Source organism: Dermacentor variabilis, chromosome 7, assembly GCF_050947875.1.
Source record: "Dermacentor variabilis isolate Ectoservices chromosome 7, ASM5094787v1, whole genome shotgun sequence".
Taxonomy (NCBI): Eukaryota; Metazoa; Arthropoda; class Arachnida; order Ixodida; family Ixodidae; genus Dermacentor; species Dermacentor variabilis.
This window is the reverse complement of record NC_134574.1, coordinates 138,032,113-138,057,984: the sequence shown is the minus strand read 5'-3', so window position 1 is coordinate 138,057,984 and position 25,872 is coordinate 138,032,113. Positions and strand designations below refer to the sequence as shown.

Below are 25,872 nucleotides of genomic sequence, written 5' to 3'. Positions count from 1 at the left end.
TGTTGTAGTGACACTGAAGAGATACAACCAAACCAGTTTAGACGAATAAGGCATTCCTTCAAAATACTAGTTTCGTGAATTTGACAGTAATCGGTTGATTATTAGAAGAGAAAACGAAAGTCAGTTTCATTTCTTTAATGGCGAAACAAAAGTGCATGCGCGTTGGTGTAATGTCCCAGATTTCAAAAGCATTTCTCATATATGGCCAGTAGCGACCGAATTAGTGTTTCTGAAAGTAATCTCAGTCTGGCTTTGCTTCCTTTAGAACACATTGTAGTCTACCTTTGCCAACAGAATGTTAACCAGGCTAGAGAGAACGCCATCAAAAATACATGACATCACGGCAAGTATGGGAACTTCCAGGTCACCTGTTCTTCAGCCTTTAAGTCTTTTCTGGCTTGGCAAGCCTCCCTTCATGGCACGAGTGGCTTTTGCAGTATTTCAGGAGAGTGATTTAATAATACAGCTGGAACTATATTTTTCTTTAGGTATCCTTTAATCTCCTGGGACCCAAAGGTAGCTTGAAGGCATAATCATTTTGCAAGTTGATCTTTATTACTGACTGGCACCAATCTTTTTGTTTAAATAAGCTGGTTAGATTGCCAGAAGCAGGACCCTTATATACATGGGCAAAATGAGCATCTCGTCAGGTTTGATATGGTGAGATCAGCTTTTCTTTGACCAAAACACACAAATCACCATGCAATGTTATGTGGCGAGCTACCATGTTTCTTCTGCATCCTGAATTTTTATCTTGTTTTGCAGTATTCAAAACAAAACTTCGTGGTTGCTTTTCATCATCTGTGACAACACAATGGCTTATGTCAAATTACAAATTGGTGTCAATTTTCTTTGAGGCTGGTATGGCTAAACGATTTCTGCAGGCATGTTCATGCTTGGCGTGAATGCGTCACATAATCAATTCCACGTTAGCCTTGAAAAGCACGGAATTCACTGAAATGTAATCACGAGTGGCAACATGGTGGAAACAGCAAATGACATTAGCGCTCCACACGAATGATGTCAAGTGCGTACCTGGCATAGACACTTTCCGGGGCCAAATAAATTTCTAAAGGGGCCCTCATAAGGTTTGGGCATATCATCAGCATGCAGATCACACATTGAATGTATATCTGCAAAGTATCAAACTGCTGCATAAAACAGACATCATCATCATCAGTTTCTGGTGAGGCCTGGCAAGAAATCCTTTGGGGCTGCTTTCAACAATGTGAAAATATTTTAATGACAGGTGAAACGCATACTGAAATATCAAATTACTTATGCGACACCAGAATTTGTTGTGAGGAAAGAAAAGAGCTGTTCAAAACTATTTTTTATTCAAAACAAAAATGTTGATGGATATATATCACATGATGCAAGGCATCACATACTCTACGCTAACTACAACAATAAAACCCGTTTTCAAGCTCAAGCTCGAACTGCTAACCACAGTAAGGTAGTACTCTCAGTGCCTTTTCTTTAGCTCAATTTCTTGGTTCTTGTACTGTAGAGTAGAAACGGGCCTTTCAAAGGGATTACTTTTTCCACATTACAGCCAGTGATCAGCAATTCACTAGAAATGGCTTCCCAGTAGCCAGTGGCAACAAAAAAAAAACCATCACAAAAGACCCACCCACACTGGTTTATAGGCCCCAAGTCATTGCAGCTTCGAAAATTTTTAACATCTCCCATGAGTAACACACACAAAATCTCACAATTGCTCTGCAACTGAGCTATTCTAGATGCTGCCACAGTTGCGATAAATGCACAATACGTGTAAAGACTCCAAGTTCCGTACCTTACACAATGCGTGTTGAGGTGACTAGAGGATAGAAATTTTTGGTTTTGTCTACTACATGAGTACACTGATATAAATGCAGCATGCTTGACTGTACACAGCTGTTAACAGCAACTAAAGATAGCAGTGCTTAAAAGCAACTGACAACAAGCTTTCCACATTTGACGACCACGAACACTGCGATTATAACCATTGGTGGTCATTCAATCACCGTGAAAGAGACTACATTTTGCTTCAAGTCAAAACGTTCGCCAGTTGGCCAGCAATTTTTGCGCAACGCTTGATTGAAAGCATGAGACATACTTTGAAGTTGGCCCGCATAACCACGAAAAATGCCATCGACATCAAGGCCTTCACCGGAGTCAACATTCTCAATGACGCATTTGAGGACGGCCTTTGCAGAAGCACAAACTAACTGTCATCAGACTTCGGCACGGTCACCCTTTGGGCTACTACACGCTTTGGTCAGTACCTTGTCCAGCTTTTGCACAAACACGTCCACTTCTTCCTTTTGCAGGCCCAGGGCAGAGGCCGCCGTCAGGTAAGGAGACGGGTAGCAGTTGGAGTGCGAACCCCAATTCTGGAAAGTCCAGTCGCCCACTTTTTTCGATTCCGTTCGGTCCGTGGGCACGGCCCTAGCCCCAGAAACGAGGCGGGTGAACAGCATGGCCCCGATGCCCGTAACGGCGTCGGCGTCCCCAGCCGGGACGGTCATAGCCATTGAAATCCGGTTGCCGGGCGTGCGCAGGACCCTCTGACCGTGCTTTTCGGCCACCTCGGCGAGACTCGCCTGCAGGTATTTGAACATGCCGCGCCGTTCGTCGCGCAGTCTCATGTAACCGGACAGGCCGAGCGAAAGCAAGGTGATGAACACGTCCATAGTGGGGGCGGCCGAGGCGCGACCGGGGTACGTCTGCGCGATGCCGTCGACGAGCGCCTTGTCGAAGCCCGCGACGACGCCGCCACCGACGGGAACCAGGAAGTTCTTGTCCGTGCTCTGCACGAACGCGTCGAGGCGACCGACGCGCGACGCCTGCTGGATGAGGTGCATGCACTTCGTGCACTGGACACCGTACGCGTTGTTCACGAGGTGCGGTACGTCGAACTCGGCGCACAGCTGCGCCACCTGCTCGAGGTTGTCGGGCGCGCGGGGCGCGAAGCATGACGTCGTCGTGAGGACGCACGCGATCGACCCCGGTCCGAGCTCCTGGACCTTGGCGCGCATGGCCGCGATGTCCGTCTGCAACTCGTCGCCGAATTGCAGAAGCTCGACGACGACCGGCTCGAAGCCCGCGGTGAGGATCGACTTGAAGCACGACTTCTGGTCGATCCTGGACCAGACGACGTAGCGCGCCTGCGGACGCTGCCTCCGGAAGGCGAGCATGCAGAGGGACAGGCACATGCCGGTCGCCATGGGAACGATGAAGCACGACTTGGCGGCGGGCACGCCGGCCGCCTGAAGCATGTGAAGCAGCATGGAGTTCGTCAGCTTGTTCATGAGGCTCGATCCGGCCGCCTTCGGCTGCGTTTCGCAGATGTCGCCGGAGCGGCCGATGCCGTGGCCCATGCGGTAGTGGCGGCGGCTGACCAGAATCGATGCGATGCGGGCTTCGCGTTCGCCGACGCCCGAGTTTCCGATGAAGTTGTTGCTGTCCATCATCGAGAGCTGATGAAGCATCAGCTCGATGGTGGCATCGTCCCAGCCGTCGTCGGGGATGCGACCCTGCTCGAGCAACCGCGATACCTTGGATTCGTGCGCACCGATGGCTTGTCCGGCCTGCACGACGTACGACGGCTTGACGTACTTCTTGGCCAAGGCTATGTTGCCCGGATTCATGGCGGGTCGTTCAGAACGGCCCCAGAGCGTTCAAAAAGCACGCGGAACTGGGGAACGAAATGTTATTCCTGCTCACTCTGCTACTCCGGCCAGTCATTCACTCAACACCGGCTTAAAAGCGGATAGAAAGACAGAAAGGTTGCAAGTTTCGTATTCGTGGCGCGACCGCCAAGCAGCCGATAACGGCGATCGCCGTAGAAAGCGGCTACGCTAGACGAAAAGCAGGCAAACGAACAGGCAATAAAATAACAAAGCGAAAACCAACAGCAGTGGTAAAAGATCGTGGATTCAACGTGCTCTTACCGTCGGCGGTGTGGGACGTAGGCGAGAAGTACTTTACTCCCGTTCGCCTTCAACAGGCTATCGTCGTCGAAGCCATCACTGCGATAGTCCTAGAACATCAAATATTCGGGATTACGGAAGAATTTCGCCACTTGTTTAACGAAATAAATGAAATAATTAGCGTTTGAAGGCCTACGCTCAGTTGCAGACGCACTGCGTGCGGAAGTACCTACACAACTTCCGGTTATGTCAGTTTCGTAGCCACCTGTTACCTCTCAACAAGTTTCTTTCTAAAAAAAATCGCTGTCGACAGCTATTTGTGCGCAGCAAGAAGTTGTGTATGAGCCAAATTTTTTTCTGTTTAGCTTCACGTTGTAAAACAATGACGTTAGTGATTAAATAGGGGGCGCCTACGTCGCTTCCGATGCTTGTCGGGAGGAGTTTTGTTTTGACGTTGTATCGTGATCGGGCTGACCAAAGAGCGAAGCTTCTAGTTCCGTGTCTCGATTGTGCCTCCCTTTCCGTGCAACAGCGTGCGTTCACATCGAGGCAAGCGTATCCATCCGTCCAAGTGTGCTGCACCTTTCTTCGGAAAAAGACACCCCCGGTTTTTACGCGTCGCACGACCCATAGATCCACGACGTAAAACCGGCGGTCCCGACAGAAAAAAAAAAAAAAAGAAACACGTAAGTATAGTGATTTCTCGGCCTTCTAAGAGCACAATCGCCCGTAATTGCTTGGTGTCAATACACAGCTAGGGCTGTTATAATGACAGATCCATGGTCGTAACGACATGCCAGAAGAGACTGCTCGGAAAACTAATTCCGCGCTCAGTTGTCAGTGTCGACAAAAAGCCTGCTGCCGCAGAACGTGTACTACTTCGACCGTCGTCGTTTTGACAGACCCTGTCACGTACACAGAACTCTTTACGCAAGGCATCTGTGGGTGCGTGTCAGCGAGGTTACATGCAAGAGCTGCGATAGGCAGATGTGTAGCTGCGCCCGCTACGATAGCAGCGCGGTTCAGATGAAACTCGCCTTCCTAACTTGTGCGTAACGTTGGCTCGTCAGCGGTTTCCCCCCTTTGCTATGACAGCGTCACTGCAAATAGAACACGTACCGCAGAGATAACATTCCTATCGCCCGTTCGGCTTGATTGCCGTGTTTGAAGCTTGGGGTGGAGATGACCGGGTCAGTAGCTCGCGCACGCTTATCGATGTTAGGTCGGGGTCGCTGCGTTTGTTGACCGGCCATATTTTGTTATCGATCATTGTATACATCTCTCCCACCCATAGATGAACACCGCGATACCATGCTGACAGCGAACGCCGATGGAGCTCTCATCCCCAGACGCTGCGCAAACAGGCGCCGCGTCAGCTAGCGGCGATGGCATCGCGCGAAACGGCCTGGCCAAGATGCCGGCGAACGAGCGGTCCTTTCCGGTGTTCCTGAAGGAGTTCGCGCCACTGACCCACCTGTTGAGCCAGATACCTCAGCACGCGCAGAGGGGCCTCAGCAAGGTCGACGTCAAGTTGACATGCCTGGACGTCGTAGCCGAGTACGTCGCCATCGGCTCCAACGTCGGGGTCGTTTTCCTCTTCGACCGGACCAAGAGCACAGTGACGAGGCTAAAATGCGCAGTAAGTGAGGACACTGGTCTGGTCTAGTAAAACTGCCAACAGGCCCTGGCTTTGGCGCAGCTGCTGGGGATCGTTGTCACCAGGCATCGTTCGTAAATGTAGCGATGAATTGTTTTTATCCTTATGAGGATAAAAACATTTTTGTCCTCATTTTATCCTCAAAAAACATTTTTTATCCTCAGCCTTTTATTTCAGGGTCTGCATTCTTGACCGATCTCTTTTAGAGATATAATTTTCAGTGCACATTCGTTGGATAAGACAGCAGACTCATTGCTGCAATGACGGATGTTGCATCACTGGTCAATGTTTCACATCATGTCACAATGCTGCATGTTACATAAGACAAACACGAAACTATTTACGAAATTGGTCAAGGAAATATACGGCCCCCAGCCTCAGTTGGAATGCACAGCACACATTTCTTCGTGCTCTTGCATTAAGCATTGGCAGACGTACATCACAACCGTGACCACTTGTTTACAATCTAACTATTCGTTGTCGCTAATGAATCGTCTCAGCAGGTGTAGTGATAGAGGGGTTGAACTGTGAGTGAATGCGCAACACACATATCTCGATGTTATTGCATTGAGCAGGAAGAAACAAGCATCACAACCATGGCGACTAATTGTTGCTAGTTGCGAGAAATTTAATCGACAGTGTTGGTGAATGTTTGCATTGCAACTGCTTGCAAATGCTAATGAAAATGAACCTTGTGGCAGTTGTAGTGATAGAATGGCCTAGTGAGCTGAGTTTTGACTCCATCTCCTGATGCCTCTTCCACAGTAAAATTAACGGACTGACTTTAACGTGTTTTTTTTTTTTTTGGAAGTTGTGCCATATGTGATGACCTTGAAAATTCACTTCATAATTGAGTCAACGGTCTAATCATCTTGTTGCTGTTGCCTCTTGAGAAAATTGACATCAATTAATGTGACACCATTATACTGTCACTGACAATGGAAAGCATGGATACAGTACATTTCAAATGCCACTAAATGAACCAGGATGCTGCATCAATGTACCGGCTTTCCACATAAAGTTATGTCTTCATCCATCTATTTAGGTAAATAAAATGTAGTGTTATTATTTTGTCAACTTGCAAAGAGGTGCTGCTTTGTACATTTAATGGTTGTATTTGAGCAGACGATGGGTCTTCAGTGCTTATAATATAGCTGTCATTAATAAGAACTTATGTAAAAACTGCCATTGTATAATTTGGATTGCAATAGGAAATAGAAGGCTCAGAGGGGAACACAACGTCCAATATATGCATTGCGAAATTTTTCTTTATATATAACATGAGAGTTCAGCAAGGCTAGAGATGGACTTGCAACAAATGATTGAGGACCTTAGCCATCTAAGTGTAAGAACAGGTGAAGGTTAATGTGCAGGAGACTAATGTAATGCTTAATGGCCCAGCAAAAGAATGATAATTCGTAATTGGGAGCCAGCCTCTAGTGGCTGTGCAAGAGTATGTTTATTTAGGTCAATTAGTCACTGGCAGCCCCACGTCATGAGAAAGAAATTTACAGAAAAATAAAAATGGGTTGGGCGCTTACGGACAGGCTTTTCCAAGTCACGACTGGCAGCTAAACACAATCCTTCAAAAAAAAAGTGCACAGTCATTTCATTCATCTGGTACTAACACTTGGGGCAGAAACTGAGGATAACAAAAGAAGCTTGAGAAGTTAAGGCCCATGCAAGGAGTGATGAAACAGAAAATGATAGGCATAACGTTAAGAGCCATTAAAAGACAGTGGTGTTGATTCGAGAGCAAATGGGGGTAGCCAATATTCTAGCTGGGAATAGGAGGAATAAATATAGCTGAGCTGGCCATGTAATGCATAGGGCTAAATAACCATGCAGGAGTCTTATAGAGTTACAGAACGGGTGCCAAGAGAAGGGAGGTGTAGGCAGGGGTGGCAGAGAAGTGGGTGGCGAGATGAAGTTGGGGACTTCGCAGGCATCGGGTGGTGTCAGCTGGTACAGGACATTGTTGACTAGAGAACGATGGGAGAGGCCTTCATTCTACAATAGACATAAAATAGGTCTGTTGATGATGAATATGAGATTTCAGCATTGTTTCCCATCTGATGAGCAAACTGGAACTACTTTTAGGAAATGCTGGATGCCATCACCTCCATATCACTCATATCATCCGTGGACTTCATGCTGGGCGTGGGCTGCCAAAGTGGCCTCTGCGTGGCCTACCAGATTCCTATGACGGGGACGCAGTCGAAGGTATGTTCAAGGCCAAGTGCTGGCCAAGCTGGTGCAAATGTGCAAACAATATATAGCTAGTCTACATCAGTACCGACTTTTCTGTACTCCAGCAGTTTGCAATAAGGTGAACTTGTGAGACTGTCAAGCGTTAAGTGCATGCTCACGAAGCACGGAAACGCAAGTGTCGTCTGTTAAGCTGTTCATTCTTTCTGTCGCAAACCCTTACAAGTGCAGCATAAACTGGCAGCAAGCGCGCATTGCTTGCTGGTTTACTGTAATGTTAGCCGAACAATCGTCCTGTCTGCTTTTAAAGCAAAGCTTTCTTTGCCTCTTCCTTAGACTTTTCCACTGCTGCTGCTGTGGTCGCTGCATTGCACGCTGTGTCAGGAGGTGGTTGAAAGCACACGGTAGGAGTGTGGGAGGAAAGATAGGCAATGTCAAAAAGCATGGCTCGTTTTGGGTGAGCGTGGCCACAGTGCCCTCTGTAGCTCCCTGGGAGCCGCCACAATGCCCTCTCCCTGCAAGAGCTTTGTAGAAGTTGCAGTGCTTGCTTTTATGCTCACATGCAACAGTATGGAGAGGAAGTAGAAAAAGGCGGCAGAGAATGGGTAGAACCGGATGCCTTACCCATTCAGTCACCTACGTAGTCATGAAACGAATGAATGACCTTACAGCTCTTCGCTCGTGGCAGCTCGCCTACAAGGCGTGGGAGAGGGGCAAATGCAATGTTAGAAAGCAAGCATTGTTTGAGCTCTCTTCAAAAGAGAAAACTCTACTACTACACGTGGTAACGGTTGTGGACCAGTGGATAAATGTAAATTCAAAGTACCATAGGCTATGTTTCTGCTATTTCTGACAAACAAACATTGTGCAAATTAGTCCTGCTGTGAACTAACACAGGGCATGCAGACGCAAAGCCCCATTAAAGTACTGCAGTGTTAAGACGACACTTCAAAAGCGGCCAACCATCAAATCAATACTTCTGTACCCGACACAGTATCATAGTGGCTATGGCATTGCTCGAGCTCGCAGGTTTGGTCCCGACTGCATTGGCCGCATCTCGACGGGAACGAAATGCAAAAACACTCATGTACTTAGATTTAGGTTCACATTTAAAAAAAAACCAAGTATTCAAAATTAATCCGTAGTCTCCCGCTACAGCGTGCCTGATAATCAGATTCTGGTTTTGACACGTAAAGCACTGTAATTAATTTTCAACACATCTGCCACGGTGCATTGCACTGTGTGAGGCAGTGATAGTGCTAACCTTCTCGCCAATTTATAAACAATTGCCCATTAAAGCATACATATCTCGCTGTGTGTTCTGTGTACTACGTGGACAAACACAAGTGATGCAAACAAAGGAAATGCCCACCTCACCACTGTCGTATTACTCCAAGCGCTCAATAACTTCAATGTTCAACGTCAAAATCGCCTCCACTTAACATGAGCACTACCGAAAGCTTCGTTTACACCGATTCCCACCGTGTGGGGGATCGCATAACTTTTTTAATGCTATTGCATCTGTTTGTATGCGTCTGTTTATATGCATCTGTGGATGATCTATGTTCTCTCTGACAGGCATATTGTTCTTTGTGAGCTCAAAGGCGAACTTCAGTGTAATTTTACTTTGGCTAAATTAATTATAAAAACGCTGTATATGCCATTCAAGCTATCTTGACAAAGCTACAGGGCCGATAATTGCCTCAATTTTCTTGGTGATGGCCTTTCATTAGCAACTAAATAGATATGTGCACCCACTGTTTAGCAGATACAGCACAAACTGCAGTCCATGACCTTCGAGGTTTTCAGGGTGCTGTAGGCACCGGCAAATCCCAAAGGTAATGAATTCCGAAGAGCCACACTGGTTCTCTATATTATGGGTTCTGCAACATCTGCAGCAAGTGGTAATGCAAAACATTTTTTTTTAGTTATGGTATAAAAAAAATCTGCTCTTACAAGCTTGTCATGACATATCTACTCATGTTTCATGCATTTTGGCATAAAAAAAACATCTGCCTTTGCTTGCTTTTCGGTACATATCTGTACTCGTATGTAATACGTAATATTTCGCTCGGAGGCCACTGTATATTTACGCCATTTGAAACTAGACTTCTTATGCTGTCTGAAAGGCAATATAATTCACAGAAATGCTTCACAGAAATTCACAGAAAAGATAGGTTGCTGCTATTGATAATAATGGCTAAACAAACGCCACTGAAGCTCCAGCTGAAGGGCTGTTCTGGTTGATTTCAGATGGAGAAGTACATAATTCAAGATGTTCACCGCGCACCCGTCACGAGTGTCTGCTGGAGTCCGAACGCCATGAAGTTTTACAGCGGCGATGCGAGAGGATGCGTCACATGTACGGAAATAGATTATGACCAGGTAAGTGCGTTTGGAGCTGTCCAGAGAAAGACCGTGTAGATCTGCCAATTGACAACTAGAATGGAGAAAATTACAAGAAAATGCCACAAAAAAATGTTGCTATAGAAGTACAGCCCCTGTCATTTCTGCCTAGAGCAATGGAGTGCTGTGCTGCTGAATGAAGAAATGCAGTCAGTAGAACCTTGTTCATAAGTTTCTGGAAAAAAAAAAATGTGAGGAAAAGACATACTGTCCTGGAAAATGTACAACCTAAAGTCACTGAAAAATTTGACAGATGCAACTGTAGCTGATATCTATGTAAAGTGAAGCATTGTGCGAATTGTTGCAGCACGAGATGCTGGGGCACACTGAATTGGTGGGGCCTGAGAAGTGCACCGTTTTTGTAACTTCGGCAAGCTTACGTTTACACTCCTCGAATTCAGTTTGGGTCAGCAGCTTCTTTGAGTGGGTCATCTTGGTGGGAAGTTTTGACGTGCCCACTCGGCTGAAATCATTGTGGCATGAAACGCCAACGTACATGAAACTTGTAGGACCCATGCAACCCCAGATGCATGTTGTCATTTTTCTAATCTATTGTGTTTTAAGACGATGCCGGAAAGCCGAAACAAAATCGAGCTGGTGAGCGACACCGGAACACGATGCCTACTATGCCACCAGGGCGAAACATGGCACTCACTTGGCGTCGCCTCCAGCAGGAAATGAGCAACATGTTAGAGTTATCGCGTATTAAAAGCGGGCAGTACGCTTCCAACTGCACTACGCTCTGTGGGCTGTGATACAGATAATTGAAGACACTTATGGCACTAGGGTTGGTGGCGATATCTGTAGATGCGGCATGCGAGAACCTGAGAGGAGGTTTCCTGGTACCAGAATGGGAAAATGAGTGCGTGCCGTCGTTTTCGCATAAGACGGGTGGGCAAGTATTGCAGGAAAGTGGCTGCGGCGAGTGGCTGCTGTTCTCAATTGCACGTGCCTCACACCTTTTCTTGTTTACGTGGGATCTAGCAGACGGATGTGATTGCAGTTTGACGATGTACTACACGTTAATGCCGAAAGAACGTGTTTCCCGAGAACGTATGAACTGATGAGAAAAAGCGTAACTGTACTGGGTCAATTTCTTTTTATTGTCTTTTCAATTGCGAACATTGGTGGCCGGGAATCGTACGAAACGGGGTCATATCAACGAGGTTTTACTGCACTTGAGGCCAGGTTTAGGGTTTGGCAGATATTACTGGAGATCAAGAAGAGGTTCTTATTAGACTTTTGCGCACATAAAGACAGGACGTCGAACGGAGAAGGGACACACAACATGCGCATGTTGTGTGTCCCTTCTTCGTTTGACGTCGTCTTTATGCACGCAAAAGTCTAATACGAACCGCGTACAACCAACTCGCCCAAAACGCAGCGCTTAAGAAGAGCCACTTGAATCTAGTACTATGCCGTTAATATTTCCTACCTAATAGCTCAATAGCTATGGCATTATGCTCCTGAGCGCGAGCTCAGGATTTTGATACCAGTCGCGGCAGTCACATTGCAATGGTGGCAAAATACCAAAGCGCCTGTGTACTGTGCAGTGGCTGCAAGTCAAAGAATACCAGGTGGTCAAAATTAACATGAAGTCGCCCACTACTGTGTGCCTCATAATCAGATCGTGTCTTTGGCACATATTTTTGATTATTTTACTCATCATTTCTTTGTGCTTTCTCTAAAACAGTAATGATGTGACACTTTCGACTTTCTTTTTATTTTTTGCATTAGATGAAGGTTTTGGACCTCGAAACCATTGAGCAAATACTGGCAAGTGCTGGAGCACCCTAATTTTTTTTTTTTAACCACATTGAGAACATGATGCTCACCGTAGCCGTGACAGGTGGCGCAACCATTCCCTCGTGGAGAGATTGATAATTTTTAAATGGCATTGCCACAGGCAAGGCCTATCAAAAGAGGCCCTGAACCACTTTTTGTTGAAGTCAAGAAATAGGTACATTTGTAGCTAGACTATTTCAGAAATACTTTGCCCCAAAAAGTACTTCACTGCCTTCAGAAAAAGTAAACTTATTGACAATCAAAGGTCGCGTATGATCCCCTCCGTGGTGCTTCCACTCTTTCTTCAATGCCTTGCGCTCTGAAGGCCACGGCGGAGCGGGGCTTGCCCACAACGTTCTGCCTACTCTACCACCGTGGCGGGCAGTTCGTTTGATTTTGGATGTTCACATAGCCACCACTACTTCCAGTTTTGGTGCCTATGACCCAGCAAATGCTGTTGACCTCAGCTAGACACTTTGCACTGAGCAAACTCGTCACGGCACCTTGCGGCGGCCACAGTATCTACGCTACGTAGCAGTCCGCAGCTACGTGTAACTGTAGTGTGTATGCGCAGTGTGTGCTTTGTGCACGACAGGGCTTGAGTGCGCACTCATGCTTATATATATATCTATCTCATACCTCATATCTATCTCGCGCTCATATCATGTCTGGCCATGCTACATACATGGTGTGGGCCGACTTCGTCCTGCACCCCCGCTCGATAGTACTAGCCACATCCAACTTGCACATTTTGAAGCACTGTCAACAGCTCAATACAAAGCGACGTCAGCCAAGTTGTCCTGCCAGGAGTGAGCAGGCACTGGCAGGCATGCATGGGGTCTGACCTTAAGTTTCACATGGTTTGAGGCTAGCTGAGTGTTAAAAGCTAGTCGAAATTAGCGAGACCCGGCAATCTCTGTACCAATGTGTTTCAATATTCATTATTTCCTCACACGATTAATGATTGGAATGAGCTCCCTGATAAAGTGATGGCAGCGTCTAGTATTGAAAATGCTACTCAGAGCTATGTTCTTTGAATGTTGTTTTATTCATTTCTGAACATACACTACTGTGTGCACTGTTGTCCCATTTTCGTTGCTCTAGAAGTTATTGTACTCTTTGTTAGTTTGTCTTCTGCTGTTGCGAATTTCATTGCTTAACCGATGTTGCATTTACTGATGTATTTATTCTTTTGATCTTAAACATTTTTTCATGGTAACCTCTGTATTTTAACCCCCCCCCCTACAATGCCACACAGGTGATGTAGGTACACCGAATAAATAAAAAATAAATAAATCTTAGCACCGATAAGCAGGGTGGCCAAAGTTCTTACACAGGCGGCTTCTTTTAGAAGAACGTAATTCTTATAAAAATTCGAAAGCAGATTTTTGTTTACTTGAGCCTGTTTAATATACACAGTAACAGTAGGAAATAGCACAGCGATCCAAGCACCCTTCTTGATTGATGGGAACTATTGGCCAATAGCAGCCACGGATGTGAATTTGATATGTTACAAAAGAAAGCAGCCTGAATAGAGCGAAGAGTACTTTTCTTGAAAAGAAAGCATTTGAGAAAAAAAGGTGACTTCGCGTTTGGCTTGCAAGCTCCACACACCACGCATGATAGCAAAATTTGGCCGAGGTGTTCACAACAGCGTATGCTATCTGTAGACTGTTTTTTTCGCTGAGCCAAAGGGGTGGTTCTGGATCCCTTTAATGCAACTGGTGGGTAATGCCCACAAATGGGGTATTAAACTAAACTTTGTGCAGAATGGTGCATACCTCTGTGCGAAATTGGAGTGGAGCAAGTCATGTGTACCTCTTTCTCCTGCTGATGCAACAATCGGTATGCGAGAAATTATTTGCCTTTAAGTCTTGTGCCTAGCAAGCATGCATCCTGGCTAAGCATCCTTGCCAAGTAACGGCGACTTCGTAGATGACGTAGACCCTCTTCGGGGCGCGTGAGCGCCCAACTGCAGGCATAAATAAAGTTGGCTCCAATCCAATCCAATGGCCAAGCCATTGCAGTGTCTTACAGCGGAGGTCTTTTATTTTATTTCTTTATTTCTCCTCGCCAGCATTTGTGTAGGAGCAAGGAGGTCCACAAGGAAGAGCACCCTGTGATCCAGCTGGACTACGTGCCTCAGAGTCTCCTAATCTCAACAACGAAAAGAACAGTCATCTGCCACTGCGCAAAGGAGAGCACCAAAGTGGTCCAGCTCGGTAACCACGAGAGAAAGTCGTAAGGAATCTTGATGCTCCTGCTAGTTAATGACTGACCATCATTTTTTTCTAACCGCACTTGGAAAATTAAGACAAGTCACATTTCCTCGTGAAATTCAAAGGAGACGGATGTTTACGGGAAGATCAGAGACCCGAAGTGGGTCAGCAGCGGTTGAACAGGGAATGCCTTAGGTTGGAGTCAACGTTTCCAACGAGGGACATGTCCAAAATGTTGGCAGTTGACAAAGACATGGACAAAGACGTTGGAAACTGACAAACATTGCTTCCAGCCTGAGACTCTGCTTCTTTGGAGCAGTGGCCTAATAAGAGAGGTTGTACCATATTTGCTCGATTCTGATGGGAACTTTGCGTCCCAGAAGAAATTTGGAAAAAAAATTGCACCCGCATTAGATTCGAGTATTAAACAAAGATTGCAATAGTGACAAGCTATTGTCCTACACATTAAAGGTTACTGTAATGCAATACAATTGGCACGTCTCTGCAGCCGTAGAAGCTTCAGTAGTTTGTGCCCGCTCCATTAGTCTGTTAGGCTGTAGCACATTCTGGACACTATATTAAGCTGCCGTGGTATTCAGGGTGTTTAAAAGGCAGTACCCTAAATGCCACTGGTGACACCGAAAATGACATGCCCTAGCCGGCCAATAGTGATCAGAATGCCTGCGAAAGTAACGATTAGCGATGCCCACTCTACTGTAGTTTGGGCATGCTAAGTTTGCTTTTTCCAAGTGAGAACAATTGTCACAACTCTCTGTCTTTATATTATCATGAAGAGCTGGTGAGTCAACCATCAAAAGCTGTGCTGCCAAGCGCAAGGTCATGGGTTCAATTCCCCGCAGCGACAGCTGCATTTCATTTGGAACGAACTGTAAAAACACTTGTGTAATGGGCCTTGGGCGCACATTAAAGAAACCATGGTGGTCAAAATTAATCTAGAGTACTCCATTACATTACATATTCTTCATAGCCAACTGGGCAGTTTAGGACATTAAGCCTTACAATTGAATGGAATAGGTATGAAAACTTGGGTGCATGTTACATTTGAGGACATTGCATTTTGCATTTCTGGTTAGAAAAATCTGGTGTACTTTTGCAATCGTAGGGCATGGGAGAATCGAGTAAATACGGTACTGAGTAGTCGGCCTGAGCTAGTACGCTTTTGCCTGGCTACTCTGCGCTGGGAAAGGAGGAAAAAAGAATGATGTTGATATTGGCAGAAAAACTGCATGACACAGTGATTTATTTAAACTCTTGAGTCAAGTCCAGTGCTTTAAAGCTAGTCCTGAACAGCTCTCGTTGCTGTTATGGCTACTATGTGGTTGCACAATGTGCTCAGAACAGCCAAACAAGGAAAAACACAAGAGAGGGAGGGAACAGACATATCTATCACTGTCACTCTTAAAGTGTTAGTAAATTTAAAAAGAAAGATGTAGAGGAGTTGCTGGAAAGTATTTCGTTGGTCTTTCGTTTAATATTATTATTATTTATTTATTTATTTTTTATTCGTATTTTTTAATTTTTTTGCAGTAATAGCAACTTTGGAGCATGCTTTGCACCCCCACAGTCTTACGGTGAACGGCAGGTGACTGTCTGGGCATGCCGTCCCGGAATGCGGCTATGGAAAGGCACACCAGATGGCATTGTCTTAGAGACGCTGTTGCTTCGAGACTCTCTGAAGCAGGAATACTTCCGGCCACAGATGCTGAGCCTACCAAAAGTAAGACTTGGGTTTTTAATGCTTACTAATGTTTTGGCACATCAAAAAAAAAAAAAATATTAAGCGGAGCCTCCCTGAACTTGAACTGTCCAAGATATGCATAGCATTATATGGTGGTTGTAGTGGTGTTGCATATGGTCATAATAATAATATGCATGGGTGTTCTGCTAATGTAGTATGCATTATTTATTTACATATGTGTGAGGAGTACGAGCAGAGAGATGCTCTTATTCACATTATCGAACATATGCATTCCACAAAACGCTAACTGCCATATAATGCTATGCATGTCTTCGACAGTTCCAGTGCAGGAAAGTTCCAGTAATCTGTTTGCGTGATGCCTGACACGCCATCACCAACGCCTTAATGCTGTCATAGGCAGCAGAAGCGGGACGCTGTGCGTGCATGCATAATTAATGCACAAGTGGCGCACCCTCTTGTTTTGAATCCCCTTCAGTCACCATCCATCCTCACTAATCGGATGCTTACCAGGGCAACCCATACAGCTTGCTATCCTCCTTTTAGTACAGGCGTAGGCATTTCTGGCCTATGTTAAAACCTCCTTTCTACCTATAGTGTATGGGGAATAGCAAAAGTAGATGGGTTGGTGGAATGTTTTGTGCCAGCACGCCTGTTGTTATCGCGAGCAATGTCTTTCGTCATGTTCTTCGGACAGCAGGTACGAACCGCGCACACAATGTGCTTAAACCGCACATTCTCACTCTTTATTGGGAAACTGATTTTCTGGCTTCACATGGACCTTTTTGAGCGACTTACCATATAATGCTACTCATTAAAAAATGGATTCTGTCCATGAAAAAGTTTTGCTCACTGGTCTCCGATCATGCCCTTGGAAGTCTTTTGGTTACGCCATAGGGATAACTGCAGCTTGGAGCAAATTTATTCAGACAAGTTCCTGACGCAGGCGAATTTGGAAACTCGCTGAAGAAGTCACTGTTACCTAAAGACAATGTGTTACTTCTTATTGCTGTTCTGTGTTTGCTGCTGCTTGTGTGTTGCATCTAAAGATAAATCATCATTAATAAAGTGCACATGCAGTAGGACCTAATTGATAATACCCCTTTATATATGATGTCCCAGCACCAACGTTTGCAGTCGAGAACACAAAAAATGATCCAGTACAGTTGCGCTTCTATTTTACTGGTTCATGCATTCCCAGAAAATTCGATCTTTTGGCACCAACGTTTAGTACATCGCCAATCATATGTTTTCTGCCTGGTAGATTCCACGTAACCAAGAAAGTGAGGCACGCACAATCGAGAACAGTGGTAATGATATTACATGCTTAGTCATGTAAGAAACGTGGAAAATCGTGGATTTTTTTGTTGTTCAAACTTAGCACCAAAATGTTGTTTCAATATTACGCATTACCTTGTCTTCTACCACCTAGGAGTCCTACCTGGAGAAGCTTCCCGACTCTCAATTCGGACTGCTGAAGCCGTACCGGAAGCGCCTCCTGCTGACGTGGAGCTCAGAGACGTTTTTTGTGGTGGACCCTGCTGTGAGGTCCTTGGTGGTTGTGTGCCCCGGTTTTGTAAATATCACCGACATTGCGATCTGCGAAGAAGAGATCTTCGTGCTTCAGGCAAAGCGTCACATTGTCAGGCTCGCTGCCCACCCGGAGGACATATGGGACCAACCGGAAGGTACTTCCTACCTTCTGTACAGAAATACTCTTTTTTTCTTTTTTTTATTATCACTAGTAGTAGTAGTAGTAGTAGTAGTAGTAGTAGTAGTAGTAGTAGTAGTAGTAGTAGTAGTACCAATGTTGTAGCTGTTATTGTACAATACTGGGTGAGCCTTTTTCCAGCTGTTTTATTGTGGGGAATGAAAGTGCACCACAATGTGTTGTTCATTGAACAAGATGTATATTAAAACACAAGTGCTCAAGTGAAAAAAAAAAAGGCAACTACTTCACAAAAGTTGCACAAGCAGCAGTTCGGGGTTTTGCTCAAATACAATTTCAGAATGTGCTGTGTTAAATGTTCTCGTGTTAAGAGAACGTCTGTGGATCAATGCTAGCAGTGGCAACATAGGTAGTGTTGGGAAGTGCAGTTCCGAAATAAGAGAGAGAAATGAATGCCGCTCAGTCTGTTTAAGAATAACAAGATGGAGCCTGGAAGCCTGTTTGTCTTGCGGCCAGTTCAACTGTTCTCAGTTGTACAAATGGGCACCCAAGTAGAGGTCCTCAAAACTTTTCAGCTGGTTGCAGAATTCATCTCAACGGAGTTTGTGCAGGCCTACTACATAGTAATAAAAACTACATGTGTGCGGTGCAGATGTGCGCTCTTGCCTTTTTAGCAGGTTAAAAAGAACTGCTCAGGGATGGTTGATAAGAGATTGAAGGTGATCGTGAATTGGCAAAACAGAGAACACAAGACAAGTAGAATGAAGTTGCACATCTGACTTCCTTGTCCTGTCTTGTCCCATTATACATTTTACTTGCAAGAGCAAGTCATACTCGGTGTTTTTACTGGTTTTTGTCATCTTGTCCGAAGCCTCTTGTGTGTCATATGTCTAATCAAGCAGAAGAATAAAGCGAGGAATGGCATAAAATTGCGCAGCAAAATCTTGCAGGCAAGAGCTGTCATTCGCTGAGTGCGTACTAGGTGGCACCACTATACCTCACCACAGCAAACGCTAATTTCATGTTTTCTTTTTAACTTGGAACTTTAACCCCTTCAGGTGCGAAATACTTCTGTCTATCCAAAAATTTATACCCCAGTTGCACGGGGCACTTTCAGTCACGATCAAGCCCGATCAAGGTCTAATATCTTGACTGCAATTAGCTCTTTTTTGCAATCTGCAGAAGAAAGCCAATCTCATTGCAGGAATTCAGTCTCGATCGCGCTCGATCATGATCGAAAGTGCTTCATGTAGTGGGGTATTAGTTATCATCTGATTTTCTGCTTCTTCAGAATCATTAAGAGTGTACAGCTGCATAACAGAACAAGAATTTTCAATTCTTCCACATGCTTTGTCAAGTTTACAAAATCTGGACTCCATGCGACAGCACTCTACAGGAACATCAGATATGAGAACATCAAGTATTTCACGTCTAGCATATAGAGTATAACCTCGTTGATGCGTTCCCATTACATGAGTTTTCCCGGCGGCAACATTAGCAATCGAGAACATAAAGATGACCCAATAGGGTTGTGATCATTTTTTACTGGTTCATGCGTTCCCAGAAAACAAACTCTTTCGGCACCAACATTTAGTACCTCCCGAAACTACGATCGTATGATACATTTTCCGGACGCTAGATCCCATGTAAACACGAAAGTGCGCCGGGTGCGCGGGGTCGACAACAGTATATAGCTGCCCACCGTGGCAGTTTTACCACAATGCTCGCCCGCCCGTCTCTCATCAAAGCACAGACGGACACTCACTTTGTCATTTCAGTATACCAGGAAATCTTCTCCGGGGTCGTCGCACGTGGCATTCACAGCTACCACCGCCAATTCTGTTGCGATAAGCATCCTCGCCAATCTGTAACACAGCACGTGGGGCTGTCAAAAGCGTAGCGCACGTTTTTAATAAGCAATAACCAAAACGTATGGCCATTCACTGCTGCAGACTGCGATTGTATGCGTTTTTCAGCCGCTAGATCTCGTGTGAACAAGAAAAGGTGCGAAGCGTGTGCGATCAAAAACAGTATATAGCTTCCCGTGTCACGTGAAAATGGCGACGCGTACAGTTTCTTATTCTGGTACCAGTATACCTCCGGCCGGGTCGTCGCACGCCGCATTCGCAGCTGTTGCCACCGAACCTATTGTGATAAGCATATTCACCTATCTGTTTTACATCGTGTGGTGCGTAGTGCCATTGGTAGCGTACTGCACGCTTCTAGTAGACGATAATCCAAACGCACTGCCGTTGGTTCCCTGCTGCAGGCGGCACGATATGGGAATCATGTTTCGCTTCGGCGGCATCCGGCGTCTTCCACCAGCTCGATTTTGTTTTGGTTTCCCTTCGCCCTCTTAAACACCACGCAGTAGTAAAACAGCAAAACGCGCCTCGGGCCGCCGGAGCATCACCAGCTTGAGGCGCATTGACGTCGTCTCATGCCGCAACGATTGATGCGACACTTACTTAGATGTTAACAATAGTTGAGCCCTCCAAATTTCTTTTTTTACTTCAGATCGTACATATTCCCGGTTAGTATGTTTTTCTCGCAGTCTTTTTTAAAAACATATGAACAAGGTTTTACTGTACTTGAAGAGCACCTGTCCAGCCACTTGAGACATGTGCCTGATGTAAAACATTGTGAAAAACAATGAAACAGGGGAACCCACCGCGTGACGACATAGTGACACCACAAGCATTTACTGGAGCCCTTTGCACATATTATTCAAACTTGCAGCACAGGTCCAATCAGAAGTGTTTCATTGATGTATGTGCAAAATTTTATATATGGCTTTTTTCATCAGCGCTATTGCTTTTTGACGCACCAGCTCGCATGTGCACGCAGCACCAGAAGGGGTTCATTTTGCCCTGCAGACTCCTTACAACAGGCATGCCTCTTCATTCCAGACAATGATACGCTGCTTCCCGACATGACAGCCATAAAGAACACCATCGTCACGCCGCTGGCCGAAATCACGGCCCTCCTCCGGGATACCAGGCTGCCCGACCCTCAGGTGCTGCAGATCTTCAAGAACAAAAATGGAAGCGCGGTGCTGGACTGGTTCCGTCAGAAGGCGCCCAGGCCGCACGGAAGCGACAGTGGCGGCAGCTCTCCTGGCGGCACGGCTCGTCGAGGGAGCACCGCCAGCGGCAACAGTCGCATGACCGAAGCGGCGCTGGACAGTGAACAGGCATCTGTTGAAAAGGGAGCCACGCCACCTGGCGAAGTGCTGTCATACACACATCGGTCAAGGAGCTTCGAGTCGATGCAGTTTCCCAACGAATCGGAGGGCGAAGATGACATAGTTTTTACTGCCAGGAAGCGCAAGACCAAACACGGTATGTAAAGTGGGAGTTGTAGGGTAGAATAGTGCTATATTATAGTGTATCTCAATATAGTGAGGCTTTACTATAATTTGTGTATGGAAAAGCCTTGCTCCTAGTAAACACACAAGTCCTGATAGGATTCCTATGTTGCACAGGTTTTAGAAAATGCACACACTTAGCTGGAGTAACAAAAAGACTGTTCTAATCATCTTAATGAAACTTCATAATCTTGTCGAGTTCTTCATGCTGATAAAAAATTTTGTTATGTTTCCTTTAGGCCAGTTATTCCTGGAGATAATTAAAATTGATTAACTATTCTTCGTTAGTGCGATGACACAAAAACCCTGGCTGCCACGGCGTGCCGCGATGAGCCCTTTCGCTGCGGCAACACTGAACTTTTGGCCTGCACTTTGCCCTCTTGGCTTCTCCCCTGTGTAGCTTCCGGTGATCTAGCGCAGATGAAAAGAGAAAGCCAGGTATTGGCGTGATAACTTCACTTAGAGTTGGCATCAATCCGTGAGACGACATCCATTAATAGTGAGGCCATTCTATGAGTGGAAAAAGATTTTCGGGACTCCTTTAATAAAAATACATCGTATTATCATATTGTACATCTCGATTCCGAGGTGCCCAAGTTATGAATAGCTTGCAACATTCTTGTTATGTGAGTATGCTCTCAAGCCTGCACAGCGCTGTGTTTTCTTGCACAAAATTTGTAAGCATAAATTCTGGGTTAAATTTTTATATTCTATATTCTATTGGATCATTAACATCATCACCAGCCTGTTTTATGTCCACTGAAGGACAAAGGCCTCTCCCTGCGATCTCCAATTACCCCTGTATATTCGATTTGAAATCGACTGTTTGGCCTTCGCACACCCCTAGTACAGTAAAACCTCGTTAAACCGTACCCGCTTAAACAGTAGTTTCGTTTTAAAAGTAGTAAAGTCAAATCCCCGACTCAGCGGCCATTGAACATAATGTGTTTCGTATCCGCATAGACCGTACCAGCTTACTGCGTACGCATCGGTTAAAACGTAGCGTTTGAACTTTTCGTCGCGCAAACACGGCGCTGCGCCGCTTCCATCGGGCGGCCCGGCAGAACAACACGCCTCAGAGATCGGAACAACGGCCTCCAAGCGCCCTGTGCGTTTGCACGTGAAGCCACATCAACATCATTTCGACGCGGTGCCAGAGAGCGTTATGGCGTCGTGCAAGCGAGGACTCTCGTCGTTCCGAAGCTTAGATAAAAAAGACGCCGGGTGCTCAGCATGGAAGAAAAATTAGACATCGTCCGTGCTATCGAACGTGACACGAAGAAGTCGGCGCTGACACGCAACAGGGATCTGCTGTTGACTACAGTGTGTGGCATTTGGAATGCGAAGAAGTTGCTCGGCAGCGCTGCTGCGACCGCGAAAATATGTCGGCTACGAGGTTCGACTTTTCGCCATCGTTGCCTCTGTTGTTGCCGAAGTGTCGACTAGCGACAGTGACGAGGACGACACGGAAAGCGATAGCACGGGCGATTCAGGCCCGACAGTGGCATAAGCTGCGCGTTGCGTCAGCCTCATGAATGCAATCGTCGCGACGACAATAGGGGCGCGATAACGTAACTCTATTCCAAATGAAAATTATTCCAAACTCCGGCACCCGTAATGAAAAAAGGCGCCCCCGGGACTTCTGCAGCACTACTGCGCACGTGCACGGAGAATATGTAACGCCAACGAGGAATCTGCCATGCGAGTGTTTGCCGAGAAGAGGGGGCTGGCTGAAAAGCTGGCACGCAGCTTCAGTAAGTTTGAGGCCGCTGTTGTCGGCGTGCTAGGCCGCCGCGGCATCAAACGAAAATAACGCTTTTGTCGCGCGAAGTGAATAAATACTGCATGTTTTTTCCCCTTTCATCGCACTCTCTCTGAGTTCCGTTTTCAACAGGTAAGTGGGCGATCTCATGCTATTCGGTTAAACAGTACTACCGTTTAGTACGTACCTTTCCCGAGCTCCGGCCAACTACGGTTTAACGAGGTTTCACTGTACAGTCAAACCTCGCTAATTTAGGCTTGTTTAATCCAAATGTCACTAATAAAAGAAATTGGATAATTTGCACTTCTCTTATGGTCCCACCAGGCATATGCATTATTCAGTCGTAACAAACTATCATTAATTCAGACGTATTTGGCTGCATACTGCTTTATTTGGACAATCTTTGAAGTGCAGAAAATAGCAAAAGTGATGCTAGCATCCTACCGAAACAAAGCAGTGGAGTCCGCATTGCCGTAGTCATCACTGGGAACCTTAAGGAAGTGACAAGAATGCCCGAACGCTTTATGCCTATTTGTGCCTTTATTCTTTCATTTACCCAAAATGCGAAAACACCCGTGTACTTAGATTTAGGTGCACGTTAAGGAAACCCAGGTGGTCAAAATTTCTGGAGTCCTCCACTACGGCGTGCCTCATAATCAGAAAGTGGTATCGTCATGTAAAACCCCATAATTTAATTAATTTTAATTCTTTCATTTACCGCTACGCAGTCGTAACTGCGCAGTCAGCACCCATGATCGTATTGATAGCTGCCACGGTTTCATCTGCAGTGGTCGCGCCAAGCAGTAGTTTTGTTTCGACTCAGTGTGCGCATTGCTTCTAAACTGCTTGGTCGTCATCCATGACTGCATCAATAGTGGCTGCAGTTTCATCTGCAACAGTTGTGGCTAACATTAAATTCGCTTTGACTTGTTGTGCGTTGGCCACTTATCTTCAGAACTGTGTGCTTGCCATCCATAATTGTGTCGATGGCTGCCATGGTTTTGTCTGCAGTGGCTGTGGCAAAGAGTAGTTTTGTTTTTACTCAGTTCGCACGTTGCTTCTAAACTGCTTGGCTGCCATCTACGATCGCATCGATAACAACCACGGTTTCGTCCACAGCGGTTGTAGCAAGTCATAGTCGTGGATGGCGACTGCGTAGTCGCCATCCATGACTGCGTCGAAAGCGACGATGGTTTCCTCCGCAGTGGTTGCGGCAAGCAGTAATGTCATGAACACAACCAACGTCACAAACACAGCAGAACCTGTCGAGGATGACAAGTGATTCTACCGTGACCTGTGGCATCAAACCCACTGGCTACAACACAATGGACGGACAATCTGTTGCCGACTGGCTCAGTGGCAAAAAAAAAAATAATTGGGATGCACGCCTGGCAGTGAAAAGCATAGCCACAGTTTTGTAGCGATGCCTTCCGTTTGCCTCTATGCCACTGTTATTATTAACAGATCGCGGGTGGCTGATCCCATTGATAAAATGGACAGAGCGCCGCTTTGATTACTGACGAAGCGCGAAAAGGCATAGCATCAGAAAAAGCATCACTACATTATCGAGGCCCACGTCTCACATGAAGACATGGGTGTGCCAAAGTTGCCGTGCGACAGAAGCCGCAGGGCCTGCCTTCATCGGTGCGAGCACTAATCAGTCACGAAATGCTGAGAATTGCAGCTTCCGCGCTGCAAAATAGAAACAGGATTTGCTCAGTAATTCAGTAAATAGGAGTATGTTGGTGCAGTAAGCATTTCTCTATTTTTCTTTTCATACCCTCAATAATTTAACATTCAATTGATTCGGAAATTTTTTTTTATTCCTGTGATATTTGAATTAGTAATAGGGTTTTACTGTAATAAGTTACACGAACATGCTAAACAAAAAGAAATGGAAAGGGGACAAGCACTACTCCCAACTGTTTATTCTATAAGTTCTATAGCATTGTCAGGAAATGTTTGCGGTGTGCTGAAAGGGAATTTAGCCCTAAGTAATACTTAGGCTTTTCTCACGAGCTTTAGTATTGTTTTGTCTAGGTTTTAATAGGTTAACAGAGTGACGCTCTGCAACAACTGATGTGCACACACTGTGAAAGGCCTCAACTGAGCAATGATCTGTGAGCAAATATATACAACACCTTGTGCTCGTATGCGCAGCTGTGTTAGTAAACATGGAAAAGCAAAAGTACTGGCGAAGTCTTGGTTATACATCAAGACACATTCAAAACAGTGGTGTGTTTGCGTTTCCGCTTACTATGTCAAGTATGCGCCGACTAACCCCTCAGCAAGGCCTTTTAAGCCCTTGATAGTTATTATTGGTCTGGAGCCTCCTGCAATGGCGTACTTCATTGCCGACATGTGTGTAAACAGCGCCAGCTCATCGCTTGTCGACTTGATCACTCACTCACGGTCTCACTCTTTCTTTTGCAGGCTCATCCACGAGTACAGCACAAAGTACGCCTACACTGGTTTTGCCGACAACATCAGATGAACGTCCGTCTCCTGTCCCCACGTATGACGAGGTCTTTGCCAGCCCCAGCGGCACGTCACCCTTAGGCCAGAGCATGTTGAACAAGGAAAACAAAAAATCTGAGTGTCCCCCACCGTACAGCGCCTCCGAGAACGAGCTCGTCTCTCACATTCTCAGTCGTTATGGCCAGCTGAAGCAGCAGCGCCAGCGCCCCGACGAAACGGATGCTAGCCAGCCGCTAGACATTCCCGTAGGTGGCAACAGTACGCTGGCGCCGAGCGATGCCACCAATCTGTCTCCGTCCCCAGCTTCAGTGTCGAGCGGGGCTGCTGAAACTGGTCTCGAAGCCGGCGCCGACGCCAGGGCAGAAGACTGCGCCAGCAGCAATCCGGAGCCTGAGGACAGCCCAGATTCGGAGCCAGAACTTTCCATCGAGGACATCTACGGCAAGAACAAAGACGCAAGCGATTCGTATGAGTCAGCGGAGTCATCTGTGCCCGATGTCGTGTTTCACGGTATCGTTGAGCCACGCTTTCCCCGCTACGACTTCCACTGGGCTCAGGCGAGTTTCATAGCTTGCTCTTTGCAAATGCTATCTCGAAACGTGCTTGGGGGGTAAGGTGGCGCGCGTCTCGGCTGTGGCTGCACACGCCTGAGTGCATACACAGCTGCACACCCGGCTTTAGAGGCCA

At 46.1% G+C, this 25,872-nt stretch overlaps 2 protein-coding genes across 2 annotated transcripts in view; one reads left to right on the top strand and one right to left on the bottom strand.

Annotated features, from left to right (window-relative positions):
• Window positions 1-1,320: 1,320 nt before the first annotated feature.
• On the bottom strand, window positions 1,321-3,921 carry SecS (Sec synthetase). The gene has a single exon (XM_075699390.1). The coding sequence runs from the start codon at window positions 3,633-3,635 to the stop codon at window positions 2,220-2,222; it is 1,416 nt and encodes a 471-aa protein (XP_075555505.1). The 5' UTR covers window positions 3,636-3,921; the 3' UTR covers window positions 1,321-2,219.
• Window positions 3,922-4,586: 665 nt separating this feature from the next.
• Window positions 4,587-25,872, top strand: part of LOC142588865 (tectonin beta-propeller repeat-containing protein 2) — a 52,135-nt gene continuing 30,849 nt past the window's right edge. The window contains exons 1-9 of the mRNA XM_075700684.1: window positions 4,587-4,603; window positions 5,212-5,556; window positions 7,675-7,797; window positions 10,036-10,167; window positions 14,051-14,214; window positions 15,741-15,930; window positions 17,342-17,597; window positions 20,488-20,919; window positions 25,141-25,742. Of these exons, the coding sequence (XP_075556799.1) occupies window positions 5,248-5,556; window positions 7,675-7,797; window positions 10,036-10,167; window positions 14,051-14,214; window positions 15,741-15,930; window positions 17,342-17,597; window positions 20,488-20,919; window positions 25,141-25,742 (2,208 nt within the window). The 5' untranslated portion in view covers window positions 4,587-4,603; window positions 5,212-5,247. The remainder of the gene's footprint in view (window positions 4,604-5,211; window positions 5,557-7,674; window positions 7,798-10,035; window positions 10,168-14,050; window positions 14,215-15,740; window positions 15,931-17,341; window positions 17,598-20,487; window positions 20,920-25,140; window positions 25,743-25,872) is intronic.

Excerpts from the sequence above, each read along its gene's own strand:
- SecS (XM_075699390.1), bottom strand. The coding sequence starts at position 3,635 with ATGAATCCGGGCAACATAGCCTTGGCCAAGAAGTACGTCAAGCCGTCG.